Raw genomic sequence first — 19,938 nt, forward strand, 5'->3', positions numbered from 1 at the left:
ATCACCTTTCCACGTGTAATAACTTGTGCAGTGTTAACCTGTTAATAAAGTTTCGAAAAAATGTAAAAACTGAATTATATAACCTACATCATGTTCTCTTGGCACTTAATTGCAATGTTACCATTAACTAAATGTTAAAGGGACCTTTCTTTCCACTAGACTGGCCTCACCCCTCTCATGGAGGCTGCGTCTGGCGGTTATGCTGAAGTGGGCCGGGTGCTGTTGGATAAAGGGGCAGATGTCAATGCCCCTCCAGTTCCCTCCTCTCGTGACACCGCCCTCACCATTGCTGCAGACAAGGGTCACTACAAGTTTTGTGAACTTCTTATCAGCAGGTGTGTAACACTGGTGGTGTACAGTACCAGTCGATGCTCTCTCCAGAATGTAGCATCTCACGCTGCTGTTTCTGCTCTGTTAATGTAGAGGGGCTCACATTGATGTGCGAAATAAGAAGGGGAACACCCCATTGTGGCTTGCTGCTAACGGTGGCCACTTTGATGTGGTCCAGCTGTTGGTGCAGGCTGGAGCCGATGTGGATGCAGCAGACAACCGCAAAATAACCCCCCTCATGGCAGCGTTCCGCAAGGTGAGCAGTTTGTCATGCTGGCCATAGGGTTGATGAGCATCTTGGCTTATGTCTAAATGTCACTGATGCTGTGCTGCTCTATTGTAGAAAAATTGATGATGATAATCTGTTGTAAAGCACTGAAATAAATCCTTTTTTAGGGTCATGTAAAAGTGGTGCAGTACCTGGTGAAGGAAGTCAACCAGTTCCCATCTGACATTGAGTGCATGAGATACATTGCCACTATTGCAGATAAGGTATAAAAAGACCAAAACACTGCCTTTTATACCTATAGAGGACTATTTACGTTATTTGAAGTCTTGAATTCACGTTCACATTCACTCTGCAGGAACTGCTGAAAAAGTGTCATCAGTGCATGGAGACCATTGTCAAAGCCAAAGATCAGCAGGCGGCTGAGGCGAACAAGAACGCCAGTATTCTACTTAAGGAACTTGATCTGGAGAAGGTTTGTCTTAAGTTGGCCAGTTAGTCTAACTGTTGAGCTAACTAACTTTTTCAGGGTTGTTATATTAGTCACCACAATCTGCAGCATGATGTATGAAGTTCTTCTCAAATTTAATCATAGTCTCGTGAAGAAAGCAAAAAGCAGGCTCTGGCTGCAAAGCGAGAGAAGAGAAAGGAGAAGCGCAAGAAAAAGAAGGAAGAGCAGAAGAGGAAGATGGAGGAAGAGGAGGCTAAAGTGAAAGAGGTGTTCTATGAGATGCAGGATCAGAAGGAGGACTCTGCAGAAGGTGAGAAGCACCTTGTCTGTTTATACCCAGATATCATAGAAAATGCCTAGCTTCAGGTCTTTTTTTTCCTTCCCTTTTTTAATAAAATAAATTGTAATCTTCTGTAGTGATGCACTGAAATTTCAGCAACCAAAAATACACTGATGTTTAATCAATGTTGGAGAGCTGAAATCATTGACCAAATAGGGATTGTTTCCAATTAAGAAGAATAAGTCTTCATGCAAGAAGCATAACAAATGTAATAACCGAATATTGCCTCTTTGATATTGTAATATTATCATTAACCCCAAAAAGTGCTAATACTGGGTCTTGGTCCAGAGGCCAAGTCCTTATTCCAGGTCTTTTACTATCTGACATTATTTGAAAAAATTGTGGACCAGTAAGTCCAGTACTCATCATTACCAATAAGTAATGATTTTGGGACACTTCTAAAACATGCGCTAATTACGTACCGGATTGTCCACAGATTTTGGAAAGTTTTGTGCAATATCTAGAACTGTAAAAGTCCATGTCTAGCACATTGAGGAGTATTGCATGATTGTCAGCCAAAGAATTAAGTGTAAATGAAAAGGCATCGAATGTTACATGATCAATAATACAATTGGAAATTAGGTAGACCCATACCACCCATAGATTTAGGTCTTTGTAAATACGTCTTAATGAATGGAATCATTTATTATTCCAAATTAACTGAGATACCATCTTGTCTTTTTTTTAAGAATGCTTTATTAATTAAAAAAGGAATACACTGAAGTAGAAATAAAAATGTAGGTAAAATATTAATTTTGACCATATTAATGCGACCTGTTTGGTAAAGTTATTCCATTTTTTATCATGTCTGATATATCTTCAAGAAATTTTATTTAATGCAGAGAAGGTTTTAGTAATAGTGACCCCTAAATATTTAAGAGTCTGAAAAGAGGGTGAGAGTAGGACGGTTGATGTGTAATAAACTTAGATTCATTTTTATAACCTGAAATAAAACCGAACTCCTCTAAAATTGACATAATAACAGGTATTGATATTGAGGGGTTGAATGACACATTTTGACCGTGACAACATCCATTTCATGTCTACAAAGTGGAACAGGCAAACATGTCAGCTGTGTGGAAACTAGGGCTGCTTTCCTGATTTTATTTTGATGAAACTATGGATTCTTAAATCCCAAGCAGTGTTAATTTTGACACGAAATTTTAATTTAGTTTTAGTCTTAGTCTTTTGACTATAATTCTTTTTAGTTTTAGTCAAGTTTTAGTTATCTGATTTGTTTTAATTTTAGTCTTATTTTAGTCGACCAAAATTGCTTGGTATTTTAGTCGACTAAAATTGCTTGGTATTTTAGTCGACTAAAATAAGACTAAAATCAATAACAGATTTACTAGACAATTTTTTACAGCTGGTATAGGAAAAAAACTTAAACAAAATATATAAAACACAAATTCAACTTTATTTCAACACAACTGTGTCTTTATTTCGATTCAAAAGCTTTTATGCAGCAACAAACACTGTCATGATAATGTAAACAATAACTAGCTGCCAATTGACCATCAATAAAAGAAAAATAACGTTAGGTCCAGGACCTTAAAGCTTACAGCTGAGCTGAACAATAAGTGCATACATTTAAAGTAAATATTTAATAAGTTGGCAGCTAGGTGGATAAAAAAAGTAACAAGATTTTATAAGGTATTCATTTGTCTAGCAATATTGTATGTTTTAAATACTACAATATTGCTAGATTAGTATGTATAATGATAGGATGTGAACATTCACGTTTCACATGACTGATATAGAAATATTTGTGATATTGTCAACAAGTAGAACATTATAAAATATACTAAACATTAGTATTAATCAAATGTATTTATCATGATATTACGTATTAGTATTGTGCTCGCATCTAATTTGAAGAAGGGGCTATTTTACAGTACTTTTCAGTTCGTAATATTTAATGGTACAACATCTACGCACTGCACTATTCCAATTTTTCTTAGCTCAATAAACAAAAGAACATCGTTGTAAAATTACATTTGAGAAAATGTCCGGGTGGCTCGTCTGTAAATGTCTTTTCAAATTGGTTGTGTTCTTGCCACGAATGAGCGCTCTGCGTGCTTTACACTTTGTTTTGTTTTGTTCGTCGTCAAACGTGAAGTGAGCTGTGGACATTTTGTCGCTCTTTTAGACAGTAGGGACTTTAAGCAACAGCTGCGAATGGAACGGCTACAGCGACCGGAAGTTTGCCGTCACACCGCTGTAGCCAAGAACGTAAAAGTCACTAAGCAACGGTAAAACAGAACAGCGCAACGCAGCATTAATTCATTTATTGAGATCCAAAAATATATATAATTTAAAAAAGCAAGAGAAGGATTGCTTTTGGCGTTAAATGACAATCTTTTGTCAGAAGAGGAGTTTTTAATATTGTATGATGTAAATAAGTCTAAAAACATAACATTTATTTACCTAACCTCTCACGTTGTAGCGACTCCAGCAAATCAGCTGTTCTCCCGTAGTAGACCGTTAAATTAGAACGTCACAAAGTAGCAGTTAAATTCGCGCAGGCGCAATACAACGCCAGAATGGCGTTGCCGTTCCACCAGAGGCTGTTGCTTAAAGTCCCTATCACCTCTTCGAATGCTGACTTCCCGGGAGCTCATAAAAACTGAAAACCTTCGCTTCACGTCTCAATAAGTCAGGCTCTGATTGGTTCTCTTCTCTCATGCAGTCTGTTCTGTTTTGCCGGTTCTTTTGCTCATTCCTCGCATCTCTCCTTTCTGCTGATTTGATTTTCGTCACAGTCTATTTTCGTCTCGTCCTTTATTCGTTGACGATAATGTCAATCAATTTAGTCATAGTTTTAGTCTCCATCAGTGCCTTCTATTTTAGTTTTCGTTTCGTTTTCGTCGGCAAAAATATATTCGTGACGAAAATAATGACGAAAATATTTAGTCAACGAAATTAACACTGATCCCAAGATTCATCTTTTAATCTAAATTCTGACCTAAACTTCACTGAACATTATATGAACCAAGATTTGTGATTGTTACTTTTGATATGAAACAAAATTGACAAAATGGGGAAAGTCAGACTTTATTTCAAAATTCAAACAGCAAATGTCATTCTGGTGCTCTTTAATGTGGCAATGTGATTGCTTTAGCAGCCTCAATTCAAGTGAACCACAGAAAAAAGGACTATAAAACTGCTTGTAAATATGTAACGTAAAATTTCATAGCTTGGCAGTTTGTTCGAATGTCGTTTTTTAGAGGGGAACATTTAGCTAAATATATACTGCTGTTTCATTTCATTTCTTTTTTTTTCATGAAAGCAAATTTATATTACAGGCAGAGTTTAAACTGTTTCAACACATTTGAGTTTTGTTCAATTTCAATATTTATAAATGTTTTGAGCGATTAGATTATTTAATTAGTTTTTGACTAAATTACATTTTGAATCTGTTTTTATAAAATATTTCTGTTCTGGTTTCTGATGCATTATTGTTATTTTATCCTGCAGAAGTGGAGGTTCCCATTGAGCCCCCAAGTGCTACCACTACCACAACCATTGGTATCTCCGCCACCTCCACAACTTTCACGAACACGTTCGGCAAAAAGCGAGCCAATGTGGCCACTACACCAAGCACTAATCGCAAAAACAAAAAGAACAAGACCAAGGATTCACCTAGTGAACCGATAATACTTCAAGACCCACAGGTGGCACTGGCGCAGCAGAAAGCTGACAAAAATAAGATCCATGGAGAACCTCGAGGGGGTGGGGAACCGGGAGGCACCAGCGACTCGAATCTAGATAGCACCGACTGCAACAGCGAGAGCAGCAACAGTAGTAAGAGCCACGATCTACCTGACCTGCCTTCATCGTCATCCTCTTCCGCCCCTTCGGTCTTTGCAGGCTCTAACCAGCCATATGTCGCAAGTGAGAAGAGACACGGGCCATCGCTGCCGGGCTCTTCTGAGGAGAAGGTCACGGTGTCCATCTCCAGACCACAGAAGTAAGATTTTTAATGTACTACTGCTTGCTGCTACTGCACTGTCACATCATTACCTCAGCATTTGACAGATCTTACCTAGTAGTTTATCTTCTTGAAGATACTGCATTTCAATTTAACAGGTTTTTGCAAAAAAAAAAAATCTATTGTGACAATGATTTAACTTCCCATTTCTATTCACATTAACAGATCTCATGAGATCAACAGTGACTTGACCCCCAGTTCCCTGCCCCCCTCGTTCAAGACCATTTCACTGCCAGTCACCTCGCCCAACAGTAAGATGAATCTCACTAGCCCAAAGAGGGGCCTGAAGAGAGAAGAGGGGTGGAAAGAGGTGGTTCGGAGGTGAGGGTCACTTTGAAATGTTGCAATCTAAAAGTAACAGGATTAAAAAAAAAACTAAGAGTTACGTTGAAGCAATGATGTAAGCTATGTCTAAGGATCTGAATATCTTAGAAACTTTAGGATAGGCTCTTTAGACGTAGAAATGTGCTAAAAACTTCAGTAACAGAATTGAAACTTCCTTGCAAACACTGGAGAATTGTGTCATCAGATTTTGCATGGGCAAAAATATAGCTATGTAATTTCTCCCTTAGATCCAAGAAGCTCTCTGTCCCTGCCTCTGTGGTGTCTCGGATTATGGGTAGAGGTGGCTGCAACATTACAGCAATCCAAGATGTTACAGGCGCGCACATCGACGTGGACAAACAGAAAGACAAGAATGGAGAGAGAATGATTACAATCAGGTAAAAATTATGCAGAAAATTATTAGGACTCTAGCAAGTGACTGATTCTCTTTGCTGGAATTTCTCACATATGCTTACTCTTGGTTTGCAGAGGTGGCACCGAGTCAACACGGCATGCTGTGCAGCTGATCAACGCGCTCATCCAGGACCCAGCCAAAGAGCTTGAGGACCTGATCCCTCGTAACCACATCCGGCCACCTGGCGCCAACACCAAAATCAGCTCCACCTACACAACCTCCACTGGGGCCACAAGCACTAATGCGGCCAGTCCAAAAGGTCTGCCATCTGTAGTGCCCTCCTCCAACATGTCCTTCCAGTCCTCCACCAACTTCACAGCTCAGCAGGCTGGCAAGTTGGGCAAAAGTTTGGCACCGGGCGTCAGGCCCCCCTTCGTTTCTTTACCACCACTTGCTTATGCTCATCCTCAACTGGCCCTTCTAGCAGCCCAGACCATCAACCAGATCCGCCACCCTCGATTACCCATGGCACAGTTTGGTGGCACTTTCTCACCCTCTCCCAACACTTGGGGTCCTTTTCCTGTTCGTCCTGTGAGCCCTGGTAGTGCTAACAGCTCACCAAAACACAGCAGTAATTCTGCGCCACGTCCTGCCAGCTCTGCTCCAGCCCACACCGAGCATCCTGCTGCTCCTGTGTCCAGCACCTCGACACCCACAGCCTCCACCTCTTCTCCCACCAGTACCGCACCTGCCAACACACCCACACCTTCCTCTGTCAGGAAGCAGCTTTTCTCGACAGATCCCAAGTCTGGGGCTGGAGTTACAGTGGCCTCTACCGGCAGCAGTGCTCCATCAGCTCAAGTTGCTCAATCTCCTATGAGCTGTGCTCCCACAACCCCTACGACCCCTCCACCTCCACCCATTGCTCCACCTCCACAGCATCCCCCTCCCCCCAAGCCAGAGCCAGCCAGCCTCAGCACCCCAGCTAAAGAGAAGCCCGGCACAGAGCTCGCCACACCTGCCGAAGGAGCTCCGTCTGATGGGCCCAGCTCCTCTGCTCCCTTGCACTTCACCTCGTCTCCCTCTAGCCCCTCGATGCTGCCTGTACAGCCCGAGACCCGGCAGCCACTTCAGTCACACTTTACCTCCAGCACAGAACCCAGTTCCTCTTCCTCATCACAGCCAGGCTCATCTCACACCGTCACACGCCTGCCACCTCCGACCTGCAGCAGCACGGTCACTAATACCAGCAGCGCCTTACCTCACTACGCCACCCCCAACACACTCGGTGTGTCTTCACGCATGCAGCAACCGGGACCCTACTACCCCATGGCTCCAGGGGCCCTTTCGGAGCAGCAGTCTGTGTTTGTGCATCCGGGAGCCTCACAGGGACCTCTCAAACAGCAACAACAACAGCTTCCACCTCAGCCCAGCTTAGCTTCGACAGGCATGCCCCCTCCCTCTCTCACAATGTCCTCCACTATGGGCATGATAAATGGCTCTCAAATGCACCTGCACAGTGGAAAAGCGCAACTGCCCCCCAACTTTGGCCCTGCGGCTATCTTCAGTCACTTTAGCAGCATCTTTGACAGCAACCAGGTGGGCAACAACCAGGTTTGGGGTGCCTGCCATCTACCTGCACGTACCCATCCGGAGCAGCCCTACAGTGCCCCGACTAATGCATACATAAGTGGAATGGGGCAGATTGAAAGTGTCCAACCTCCTCCCGATGGCTCAAAAGCTCCAGGATACCGCTGTTCCTCGCAGCGAATTGTCTCCAGTCCGATTGGTAAGTGCAATCTTTACATCAAGGGTGTCCAGTCCTTTTCCTGGAGGGCCATCTTCCTTCAGAGTTTTGCATCATCTTGCATCAACACACCTCTCTAGAAGTTTCTAATCCCAAGACCTTGATTAGCTGGTTCAGGTGTTTAATAAAGGTTGGACCTATGCTGCGTTTAAGTCCTCCTGTGACGTGCATACTTTGCGAATTAACAAATCGTTATTACAATGTCTAGTTCATTCAAGTTGCTTTGGTCAGAACAACATCGCAATTTAACTTTTCTACATAAAATTCAACCATTATTTTTACTCTACATATACAAAATGATGTATAAAGATTATACATAATTGCATTTTAACTTTTTTCAGTGTTTATTCAATTTATGTGATTCTATTGTGTAAATGTAACAGTTTTATTGTACATTACAAAAAATAATTTGATTTAATTTCAACTAATTTACTGCCAATGCAGATGCTGCATATCTATAGTCCTTGGCTGTGTCCATTGCATCCGACACTGACAGGCCCCCCAACTAGGAAACTTGGGGCTTAAAGAAAATTTAAAGTTTCCCCACTCGTAATAAAGACTTTGTGATGGCGTTCTTGTGCATTTGATTCGTAAATATGATCTATCCGTCATGATTTGAATGCACCACTAATCTATATAGGAACGTGGACTGGGCACCCCTGCTTTAAATAACTTTGATTATTGCTGATTGCTGCTTTGTTTTGTGATTTGGGGTCAATCCTTTTTGTGTTTACTCTGTATCACAGGTATACACCCCATGGACAACTCTATGTCCTCGTCCACTGCGCTCCCCAGCTTCACCACAAGCATATCTGCCAGCCCTGTGTACCTATCAGGTCATGCTAATGTGGGCACACCCTCCTTCAGCCGCCAGCACTTCTCTCCCCATCCCTGGAGTGCCTCCACCTCTTGTAAGCCTTTGTGATGCAGATGCACCATGGAACACGTTAGTTTTTATAAGACCATATTGCTTGTGATCTTTCTGAATGTCTCTTCCTTTCTCATTAATTTTAGGTGAGTCTCCAGTGCCCTCTGTGTCTTCCGGGGCATCCTCACCTCTTTGCACATCTACAGTGACAGTGATCCAGGCAAAACCTATTAGCTCCAACCAGCAGGATCGTAAAGTTCCCCCTCCAATTGGAACAGAGCGCCTGGCCCGTATCAGGCAAACTGGCACCATCAACCACACCATGCTGCCCAGCAGCTATACCCCACCAGTTGGACAGGGTGGCATCTGGTCTTTTGGAGTGGGCAGTGCCTCCGGTGAGTCTGTGATGTAGTCAGCATTTATGAATTGTTTTTGAAATAAATATATTTGCATTTGCAGTGACAATTGTTCTTCATTGCATTTGGGTTTTGAAATGAATCAGGGGTGTGATTTTTCTGTATAAATACAATTTCCATATTTTCCGACCTCTTAGCCATGCAATTCTTAAGCTATTACCTAAATAAACTGTGGAAAATGTTTTTTAAAACATCATGCACGGATTGCGCTGAGAGCGCTGCACGAGCTTCGCGATGCCATCTGCAGGACCGTTAAAAGCGTTCAAATTATTCAAAGCACCAAATGAGAGTAGAATCAGTGCTGAAACCCGGTGACTTTTTATGAATGGCAGTGAGAATTTGAGATTGCTAGTGCTGTCATGAAATTTGCAACGGTTGTGATGTAATTATATAATAGGCTGTAGTCTGATGTGCTACATGTCTGCTACAGTACTGTTTTTTAGTTTCGATTCAATGTTAGTGCTAGCTGCACTGCTCTTGGTTTGAGCCGCTTTAATTTGCATTTGGGAACGCAACATTTGTCATTGAAACTTCTCTTTGTAAGAGATTTATAAACGTTTAGTGTCACAAATCTTAAGAAAACATTCTGATATGCTGATTTTGCTCCACAAGAAAAAAATTATCAATGTTAAAAACAGTTTTGCTGCTTAATATTTTTATGGAAACGGTGATACCTCTTAAACATTTGTATAAGATTTCAAAAAGAGAGGGAAATTAATAATTGTATTCATCATGCATGAAAGTGATAGTGAGTGAAGACGGACATTTGAAATAATTTCTATTTAATAAATGCATTAAGAAATTTAAATAATATAATTGATAAATGCAAATAAATGTTCATTAAACTTTATACAAAATGTACAAAAATGCTGAAGAATGTAGTGTATCACCATTTCCATACAAAATATGAAGCATCAAATTTTCGACATTTGATAATCAGAAAAGTTTCTTGAGTCAAATAAATTATGATTTCGAAACAATCATGTGACACTTTAAACTGGAGTGATGATAAACCGAATTCTGCTTCACATCAGAGGAATAACATTTACTTTTTGTAATATTAAAATTGAAAGCTTTTTAATTTGAAATTTCACACTATTGCTATTGTTGTTTTTTCTTCTTTTCATCAAATAATTTCAGCCTTGATGAGCAGAAGATATTTCAAAATCAATAATAATTGTAATGTTTCCAAACTTTTGGCAGGTACTTTAATAATAATAACAGTTCAATATACTTTACTATAATATATTATAGTAATTTATTATAATATATTATAACCATGATTATTAAATGCTGCTTTTAATTTTTTACGGGACAATAGTATGTATTACAATACAAGATATATCTTTTAATGTGCTAAATTACCTATTTTTAATAATAGGTGCTGGGGCGTGGTCGGATTTTCCTTCTTTGTTTCTAGCTGACCACATGTCTAATGAACAAATATCTGTCTCTGTTCTTCACAGAAACAATGTCAGGCTGGTCTCAGCCCCTGATGGGAGGGCCAGTGATGCACCAGCAGATGCAGGAGCCTTCAGCCTTCTCTCAGCACCAGGCAATGGAACGAGATGATACTGGGATCGTGGCTCCTTCTAACACTTTCCACCAACCTCTGCCCACCAACTTCATGGATTTTCCAAAGGTACAGTGACTCTTCAAAAATAGAATTTTCTATCGTTATTATATAGTTTATTATTTGCATAAAATTTTCATTTATTAGTTAAATGTGGAATTTGAATTTGTAGATCTGCTCACAAATCTATGGTTTTCTGGACTGTGTAGGGGCTGCCAATGTCAATGTACGGTGGCACGATGATCCCTCCTCACCCGCAGATGGCGGAGGGTCCTGGAGGCCCTGTATACAATGGTCTTCACACTTCTGACCCTGCCTGGAATCCCATCCTAAAGGTTGTTCCCAACACTGCTGAGAATTCAGACCCACAGCAGGTGATTTCTCTTAGTCGACCCCAGCTCAAAGTGTTTGTACATTACAGCCCCTTTTGCTATCTAACTCTTTGAATTCTTGTTGTTGCAGGTATGGCCTGGTACTTGGGCTCCACATGTGGGAAATGTGCATCTGAATCACGTCAACTAAACCGATCGAGAGGCCTAGGAGCAGTAACAAGAAACACGTTAAAAAGAACAAGATAATTACCTAATTACTGAGACGTGGTATTAACCTAGACGTGTCCCCCAAAAAATGTTAAACAAGTTAAATTTGAGAGATGGACACCCTCGACGTGCCTAACTAAAAAAAAAATCCAGTGTGGGATTTAACGTGTTTACCACTGTCTATGAACAAATCGATTGCCTGTTCAACAGGATACATTCTGAGTAGTATAGCCATTTTGACATTTAAGCCCCACGTAAAAGTGTTCTTGGTCAGCAGTGGGCTCAATAGGACAGTGCGCTATTTATACTTGGCCAAGACCTAGATGATTGCGTAAAGAATGAAATCAGACCTTTTAGAGTGGTAAATACCTGTATAATTGTTTACATACTGAAAAAGGGTTAAAAATGAGAGTAAATTTCATGTCGTATAGTGGCTCTACTTTATGTAGCCTGTATTAATGTGAAATATTTACCTTAATATTCAATAAAAAGTTGGAAATGTATCTGGTGTGGTGTTTTGATCTGTTTTTTACACGAGCCACTGTTCACAATCCACGTTTTCTATTCATGGACAACTGTATAAAATAAAGCTCAACAAACTAGTCGTGCTTAAAGTAAGACAAACATTCTGTATTATGTACCTTTTGACTTAAAGACTTGGGACATAGAACTGGTCCTGCATGAAATGCCAAGACACTGTAAATATGGAGAGGCATGTTTATATTGGATAAGTCCTCCTGAACGGTAGATTGGGGTTTGTGTTATATCTTATCGTAGAGTTCATATCACGTGCCCGACTGAATCACTCCGAAAATCTCGTGCTTTCCAGAGAGTTTACATTCCACGAAATGGCTCAAAACACTTGCTCCCGTCGAGGGCCTCCGCGCTGCGCGTCAGTGGTGGAATCGTCTTTGCGATTGGCCAGAGTTCAAGGTTTGCAGCACGTGACAAATCTCCTCCCTCGAGCTTTCCAACATGTGGAGCGCAGAGACGCGCAGCGCTGCAGCAGATCGACCAAAACCTTAGAGTGTGCTCATTCAAGTCCCGAGCTTAGATTTCGGTTCATCATGTCAAGCAGCTGCGAAGCTTCGTCGACCTGCCCGATCCCAAGCCGCTCCAGCTGGCCTCCGCTCCCTGACAGCTACAGTCAAACTCCTGGAGGAACTCTGTTTTCAACAACTCCCGGGGGTGAGATGAGATGAGATGACCTAACCTAGTGTATTTATTTTTAAACGCAGAATGTATTTCATAGCTAGTGATTTTGTTTTGCATGCGAGTTTTTTCCCAGGTTACTCCAGCGCGCTTTGTTTTTATGTGAAGCGAGTTGATCGTTTGCACTGCGCAATCAGATAAAGCCAGAGGCTACAAGATGTTTACAAGCGGCCGGTTGCCTTTTAAACAATTATGTGATTTATTCTTTCCATTGGCAGCTGGGTTTGTTATTTAATCAAGCGCACATTTGGCCCAGTGGACTTGCACACGATTAATTTTAACACTTTAACTTGTTTAATTTGCCTGCTAACAAAGTCTAAAAGTGTACGCACGTGCATCACGAGAGTGCTGATATTTTAAGGGTTTTTTTTATTTCTGAAAAAGCTAATTTCCACCTCATCCATGCAAATACACGCCTAATCTTTTCGCTTTCACCTTGTTCGCACTGTTAAATTAAAGTACATCCATGTCTTTAAATATAAATACTTAAATTGTTTATATTACAGTGTAGATGGTCATATTATTCGATCAAATATAAAAACCCAAATGTACAAAATCCATTAACCAGCTCAACTGTCAATATTGATCACATGGTTATTAAAGCTCACATGTAGAAATATGACTTGCTTCAGTTTTTGAAACCAAGCCAGTGTTTGTTCTATCAGTCATGGCAAATTTATCCATAAAAACTGGTTCTGCTTTGATCTCGCATGTACATGTGTTTGAATGACCAGAGGACATCATCATATTCAATTGAAAAGAATGTCATTTTGGTAAACTAATTGCTTATACTTATTTCAATTCATGTTTTAGATGTTCTTAAGTCAGACCTCCGTCCAATCACACTGGGTCCTTATGCAGTATTGGGTGATGTTGCTACATTTGTGGGTTACAACAGGACATCTAAACCTTGAGGGATTTTGCCTGCATGCATTTAGAAAGCAACCCAGTCAGCTCTTCACCCTATTTCCATTTCTCCAACATGAGCTAAATTACACTACAGGCTTTCACTTGGGTGACACAACATGTTTTTCTGAACTCTCACATGGAGCAGAACTCGGCAGGAAGAAAGCACCCTGAAGCAAAAATGCTATGAACCTGTGCCAACTTTTGGTAAAGCTGAACCTCTTAAACTAATATTGATGTTTTCCCTGCAGGGACTCGGATCATCTATGATAGAAAGTTTCTCTTGGAATGTCGAAACTCGCCGATCGCACGCACCCCACCCTGCTGCCTCCCCCACATACCAGGGGTCACCAGGCCCTCGCTGCAGCCAGCAGAGCAGGAGGATGACAGCAAAGATCTCGCCGGTAAATGACTCCTCCTATCATTCTTTCCTACATTTACATGTTCCCTAATGTATACCGTTTTATATTTACAAACCAACATCCTCAAGCAAAACCTGAGGAACTGGTTCATAACTGATTTAGTCCTTTCTGTCTGCTGTAAAGTTGACAAATAGACTTGTGCGGCACGTTACGTTTGTCTGCTGAAATACAGTATGTGACAGACAAAGTCTCATGTGAATTCATATAAAGTGCATGTGTCATTGACAAATAATATTGGCCATGATAAGAAAATCTTTTTTTAAAAAAATCTGATTTTAGTACTCTTTGCATTCATGCTGGCTCCATTTTGTTTTGAATTTTTTTTTTTAATGACTTTCAGAATGCATACATTGCACATTTTATTTTGTATTGTTATATTGAATAAAATATAAGGTTTATTCATTATCTTTCAATGCAAGTAGTTTAAGATATTTTAAGACATTTTTTTTTATGTATTATGTATATATATTTTTTTTTTATATACAAATATCGAGTTAATAATTCACTAGTTAATGATTTTTTTTGTCGTTGTTTTTTCTCTGCTTGTTGGTTGAACCACATTAATAAAAAAAAAGAAATAGTAATAAAACATTATATCAAACTTCTAAAATTGTATTTTAATTATTAAATTAATAAATTAATTCATTGTGATATCCTGACATTTGTAACACCGATGTTTTTACTTTATACCCCTGAAAACTATCTAAAATCATGTTAATTCAGAGATTAAAAACCATCTCTTATTTAATAAATTAAAACATACAGACACACACACACAAAACAAATGCAAGTATTAAAATACAATTAAATGAAAAGTGGTGTAAAAACTCTAATTTATTTGGGTAGTTATACTGAGAAAAAAAAGTTAATTGAAAAAATATGCCCTCTCTATTATTATTATTATTATTCATTCTAAGCTTAAGGTCACATTCTGGTGTGACTGAAGTTACTTCATGAGAAAAGCAAACAAAAATGCATGTGACCTGCTCAATGTTTGGCAGGTCGGATGTCCATTTCAGGAGAATATCCGCAGGGAGTGATGCAGTTCAAAGGATTTTTTTAGAAAGAGATCACAGTGATGCAACACTTTAAACCCTCTAACCCTTCTGTCTCTCGTTCCTCTTCTCCTCAGTTGATGACAGCCAGTTTGTGTTGGATATGTGATGGATGTCTCCAGCTCGTGTCTCAGCCTGTTCTACCAGTGCTCGCCATCTGAGGGATGATCACACAGCTGTAGATTCCTTCATTTATGCCTCCATGCTTTATTTTTACTTTATCTAAATAATGAAATGCTCCAAGCAATTGTTTCTGTTGTGGGGTGGAGCGTTTTGAGTTTGCTGGGGTGTTATGGTGGAAATGCAGCTTCTGCTGCTGTTTAATTCAGTGCCTTCATTACTCTTTTTATTTACAACCATTCTGAAGGTGACTGTATGTAATCTACATTTTTACTATCTGAGGATAGTACAAATGCAGTTATTTCATTTTTGTAATGGAACTATGACTCTGTGAAGGGCATCTAAGTCATATATTCCAGAAATAAACAGTTGGGATTATGATTTTTGTACTGTTTGCGGTTCATATTCTCTGGATGTAATGTGACATTTTGGAATAAAACTAAAAACGGTTTAAATCTTTGACTCGTCTCTAAGTATTTATAATATTTGATTTCATGTACACTGTAGAAGATTGTTGTTAAAAGGTTACTGGAGTATATTTTATAAGAAATTACAATTGTAAAATAGTTTAATTCAGGATTAAATGTGTTACCAATTTAGAATTTAACTAGAAATTTTACTTAGAAATGGGCCGATTTTTGGTGGATCTAAAACCAGAAATGTGGAGCTTATTTTATAAAACCACTTGCATTCATTTGGTAAAAAATGGCATTATTTGAGCTGTGAAGTTCAATTTTTTTATTTCATTTTTATGGTAATTTTAGGCAAAAATTAAGTAAAACCGAAAAGGTTAGCAAGCACTTTTTTTTTTTACTGCAATTTGACCCAAAAATAATGTTGATGTGTATTATTGCAAAATTGTCTCCATTCGCTTCTACTGTAAATTCCTCTATGACCCATTTTTTAGCATAAATAAATATAAGGCCACAAAAAAACATTGGTATCAAAAACATTGATACCATTAATGTCAAAATTACTCCTTTAATCTTAGTGATGCTTTCCATTTGCAGAATGAATATTGTAAATATCAGTTCTTTACCCTCCAACCTAGATCCCAGCATTCTCAATCAGATCAGTGTCAGTGTAAAAGCAACAACAGAGCGTGTCCTGTCTGATGTCACATGGTGCAAATGACAAAACACTGCTCCTGAGAATCAGACCACTGCAGTCATGTATGAAAGACTTTCATTAAAACTCACTGGAACATGATCAGTGAACTGGACACCTTCATGTCACTGTAATGGGAGACATGTCATCTGTAATATCAGGAGGGTTTTTGTTTTGCGGTTAGGCTAGCAGTTTTGCATTCAACCTAGTTTTGGATAAAGCTATATATCTTTAAAATGACATGAGGCAGAATAATGCACTGTCCCATGCATGAAGTTTCTTTAGCTGTAATGAGAATGTGAAGAAAGCCTTACCCTGCCCTCATGGGAAACACCGGCCAACCGCTCCAAATGTTACCAATGTCTATTTTCTGCATTAAAGTCTATAGATTGGTTTAATGCCATTTCAGTCTTTCCACCCTTATACAGACAATCTGAAGTATGCACATGATAAAGAGAGAGAGAGGGAATTTAGCCACACATAACCTGCCATGTTCCTAGAAAGCCACTTTGTTGATACGGAGAAATAATAAAGTGCTGCCAGGTCAATGTACATTGCACATCCATTCTTTTAACGATGACCAAGCCAGTCTGTCTGAGAGCAGTTTGTTTCTCATGAACTAAACGTGTGCCATTACAACTGTGTCTGGAAATTATACTCGATTGTTTTCCCTGTTAAATATCACTGACATATGAGTCCATGACTAAATAAATATTTTACAATTATAGTTTTAAAATAAGCACATAATAATTACACATACAGTATTTTCAACAAATGTATACATTTAATAATGTAATTAATTAATCAAAGTAATTTGTCATTTGTAAATTCTATCAGGTAAAAATGTAACATTTTCATTGCATTTTGAATGAATGTGACTATACGAGTCTTATTATTATTAACTAACCAAACTCAAATAATCTGGTATTTTGAGAAACGTATTTACGTTGACATGAAGTCATGAGGGTCTGCAGATTTTTTTTTTTTTTTTTTTTTTTTTAAGTCTTACAAATATCAGTAAGCGGTGGAGCAGTTCTGTAAAAAACTAAAAAAGAAATGCCATGATCTTACATTAATTCATATGTGTAATATATACTCCTTGACATTTCTGAGTTACGGCTGAGTGCCAGTCTGGCTGAAACAGTGATGTGAATTCACATGACGGCAGTAAAAGTGACAGCTTGAGAGTTTTGTTTGGGACACAAAAGCACCTGTTGTTTTTTTACAATCTCTTTATCACATTTCTCACGTCCTCAGCCTTGAGACTCAGTCCTGGAAGTTGTGACTTGGTCTAACCGGCATCACGTAATGTTTACACCAGCTGGAGCCAGCTTAATTTTCTCTCATTTAAAATAAATATTTAACAAAAAATTGCCTTAGATTGACACAAACTTACACATCTGTTTGTCAATTCATGATTATTTAACAATTTTTTAATTTTCATGTTCAGGTGTTTTTAGCTAGAATTGCAAGCATCTGTCTCCTAATGTGACGGTTTATAATGTAAAGCCTTGCCTATTGAAACAAACTGTAATGTAGCTATACTCAAGTTTCGGTCATGTATGTTATATGTTAATGTGTGAAAAGTCACATTAAATTGAATCCACCCAACCACAATTCTACAGATCATAAAGATCACATTTCATCCCCTCACCAATGAACTAACCCAGATGTTTATATTAAGATTATCTTGTTTATAATGTACAATATAGGCTACACGTTGTATAAACATAATGTAAGATATATCCAGCATTCCTCGACAAGAGTTTGAAGAATGGATGGATTTATAATATCAGGTTAAATGCTACACGTGCTACGGGAAACCGACATTCTCCATTAACAGAGATAACTTAGAACACAGCGAAAACTTGACAAATAATATTTAATCTTAATCACATATAGCCTCACAGGACTAAGTGTAATCAGTCTCTAAAAGTTTAAATTTATATTCATACATTAAAAAGCTAAGTCACAGTTAGCATGTGTAGCAGCGAGTGTTATTCCTGTGCTATTGTGCCATCTAGAGGTAAAATGAGGCGCTGTTTCAGGACTTCGGAATCCTCTATTTTCTGATGAAATCTGATAAAAACAATAATACATAGTTGTATATTGATTTGTTTTATAGACGCGCGTTCTTACCAAGAATTTATAGATGTGCTGATATGTCTTATGTAAAAATAATCAACAGCAATGCGATTCAAAGTAATGTAATGTTAGAAATAACAATTTATTTCCATTTCGCGCATGTTATTTCCCCCCCTCTATTCGTGTTTCAAATTCTTGTTGTTTAAATTATAACTATAATACTCGTTTTCGACAAGGATGGGATTCGAACCCACGCGAGCAGAGCACATTATACCCCTAATGCTTTTTAATGATCGTCTGACCCCACTCGATGAAATACATCAGTACGTTTTTATTTAATTCTCGTACAAACAAACAAAACTTTAAAACAAATGGCACATCAGTTACTGGTTCGAGTCTCTCTTCTGTTGATCTCAGTCATTCACTTCAGTCTCTTGTGTGTGACTGTAGTTAAGGGCAGCGATCAAGGCGTGGACTCTCCTTGCCTCTCCTGTTCAATAGCTGCAGACAGAATTTCACAAGAATAGTGTTTTAAGTAAATATTTTAAGTATTCTGCAGAGCAAGAGAAAAAATTACTTGTAATAAAAATAACTTGAAATAACATGAGTATCATTCAAAAAAAATGTATTACGTAAAATAGTATGCTATATTGATTTTTTTTTTAACCATGTAGTTTTATAGATTACATTTCAAATCAAATTATGGGGAACAATAGATGATTCTGGATAATCACACACCCTAAGTGACTCATTTACTTAATTTCACATGCAGTAGGTTTTCAGAACTGAATAACTGTTATTTATATATATAATTTAATTGAGAAATAACCAATACATTAAAAATAAAAACAAAATATTGATCATAATCATTAGCTATTGCTTTAGGCTCAGAAACTCACTTTCTTTGGTTGGCAAGGGATTCTTTTCTTGGGTCTCTGTCTTCCTGAGTTTAGTTTTATCAAAGGATGTGATTTCCGTCATGTTGGGTTTGTCAGCCATGTTTTTGCACTATGGACCAAACCAAATGCATTCATATTATATACACAAATAAATTCATATTATTTCAAGCTCAAACAGAACAAAAGTGAACCAATGGAGTTTAGTGAGGGTATCATGTTACCATCCCACACATTCTTTTTTTTTTGTTTAAATTGTGTATCGCTAAAATAATTAAATTCTATCCTTAAAAATTGCCAAGCTGCTGCTCATATTTAAGACATATTCCTTAAAATCATATCCAGTCTGCCAAGTCTGGTGACTGTTGGCCAGCTTTTCTTTTCTGGGAATGTCTCGCCTCTGTCTTTGTTCTGCGCCCTGCTTCTCGGAGTCATTTCTCTGCTTTTCACTTCAAATCTCTAGACATTTTAGACTATATCTCTGAATATAACTACAACGAAAACAAAGGCACCTCCAAAAGCATCCAGAATATTGGATTGTAAAATCTTACCGTGAAGCAGTGTATGGACACGAGAGCTGAACGAGAAAGTATCAGTCTGTGTGTGTGGGTGGATGAAGCAGCAGGTTCTGCCTTGTGTGTGTGTGTGCTGATGAGGAGGGGGCTACAACGCCTGTCCCCAGGGTTATTTGCTTGACCACACCCCCCATTGTCTTTCTTTTTTCCTCACGTTACATGAAATATTCATGATCTTTGAATTTAGGGAGGGGCAGGTCTGAGTGTACATCTGCTGACCTTGCATGGCAGAGGAGTGTAGCGGATTTTATTCCGTTTGGGAAATGAGATCCAATTATGGAAAAGATTCAGGGAGCAGAGAGCGAGATTCAAACAACAAAAAAAAGTGAAATATTATTTT

The 19,938-nt window shown here is 38.7% G+C and overlaps 3 protein-coding genes across 6 annotated transcripts in view; 2 read left to right on the forward strand and 1 right to left on the reverse strand.

Annotated features, from left to right (window-relative positions):
* LOC113038534 (ankyrin repeat and KH domain-containing protein 1-like) overlaps positions 1–11,723 on the forward strand; it is a 53,028-nt gene extending 41,305 nt beyond the window's left edge. For 3 of the 4 annotated variants that reach the window (XM_026196041.1, XM_026196042.1, XM_026196043.1), the window contains exons 21-34: positions 160–335; positions 424–586; positions 727–822; positions 915–1,031; positions 1,152–1,317; positions 4,825–5,317; positions 5,504–5,659; positions 5,911–6,060; positions 6,152–7,806; positions 8,571–8,735; positions 8,839–9,087; positions 10,575–10,750; positions 10,891–11,055; positions 11,144–11,242. In XM_026196041.1, coding sequence (XP_026051826.1) covers positions 160–335; positions 424–586; positions 727–822; positions 915–1,031; positions 1,152–1,317; positions 4,825–5,317; positions 5,504–5,659; positions 5,911–6,060; positions 6,152–7,806; positions 8,571–8,735; positions 8,839–9,087; positions 10,575–10,750; positions 10,891–11,055; positions 11,144–11,203 — 3,987 coding nt within the window. In that variant the 3' untranslated portion in view covers positions 11,204–11,242. Of the gene's footprint in view, positions 1–159; positions 336–423; positions 587–726; positions 823–914; positions 1,032–1,151; positions 1,318–4,824; positions 5,318–5,503; positions 5,660–5,910; positions 6,061–6,151; positions 7,807–8,570; positions 8,736–8,838; positions 9,088–10,574; positions 10,751–10,890; positions 11,056–11,143 lie in introns of all 4 variants that reach the window. The other variant, XM_026196040.1, reaches the window with a different exon arrangement.
* Positions 11,724–12,053: 330 nt separating this feature from the next.
* LOC113038536 (eukaryotic translation initiation factor 4E-binding protein 3-like) lies at positions 12,054–15,316 on the forward strand. Its single transcript, XM_026196045.1, has 3 exons — positions 12,054–12,408; positions 13,590–13,742; positions 14,893–15,316. Exons 1-3 carry the CDS (start codon positions 12,069–12,071, stop codon positions 14,922–14,924), a joined length of 525 nt encoding a protein of 174 aa, XP_026051830.1. The 5' UTR covers positions 12,054–12,068; the 3' UTR covers positions 14,925–15,316.
* A 3,122-nt stretch (positions 15,317–18,438) lies between these two features.
* On the reverse strand, positions 18,439–19,679 carry LOC113038537 (thymosin beta). Its single transcript, XM_026196046.1, has 3 exons — positions 19,575–19,679; positions 19,027–19,135; positions 18,439–18,628 (listed from the first exon to the last, which is right to left on the reverse strand). The coding sequence occupies exons 2-3, from the start codon at positions 19,124–19,126 to the stop codon at positions 18,591–18,593; spliced, it is 138 nt and encodes a 45-aa protein (XP_026051831.1). The 5' UTR covers positions 19,127–19,135; positions 19,575–19,679; the 3' UTR covers positions 18,439–18,590.
* Positions 19,680–19,938: the final 259 nt, after the last annotated feature.

Source organism: Carassius auratus, chromosome 21 (assembly GCF_003368295.1).
Source record: "Carassius auratus strain Wakin chromosome 21, ASM336829v1, whole genome shotgun sequence".
NCBI classification, from domain to species: Eukaryota; Metazoa; Chordata; class Actinopteri; order Cypriniformes; family Cyprinidae; genus Carassius; species Carassius auratus.

Bases quoted from the DNA above. Each gene is read 5' to 3' on its own strand.
- LOC113038537 (XM_026196046.1), bottom strand. From the start codon at position 19,126: ATGGCTGACAAACCCAACATGACGGAAATCACATCCTTTGATAAAACT. The intron at 18,629-19,026 runs GTGAGTTTCTGA...TTCTGTCTGCAG, and splicing joins TCCCTTGCCAACCAAAGAAA to CTATTGAACAGGAGAGGCAA.
- LOC113038536 (XM_026196045.1), top strand. From the start codon at position 12,069: ATGGCTCAAAACACTTGCTCCCGTCGAGGGCCTCCGCGCTGCGCGTCA. The intron at 12,409-13,589 runs GTGAGATGAGAT...TTTTCCCTGCAG, and splicing joins GTTTTCAACAACTCCCGGGG to GGACTCGGATCATCTATGAT. The intron at 13,743-14,892 runs GTAAATGACTCC...TCTTCTCCTCAG, and splicing joins TGACAGCAAAGATCTCGCCG to TTGATGACAGCCAGTTTGTG.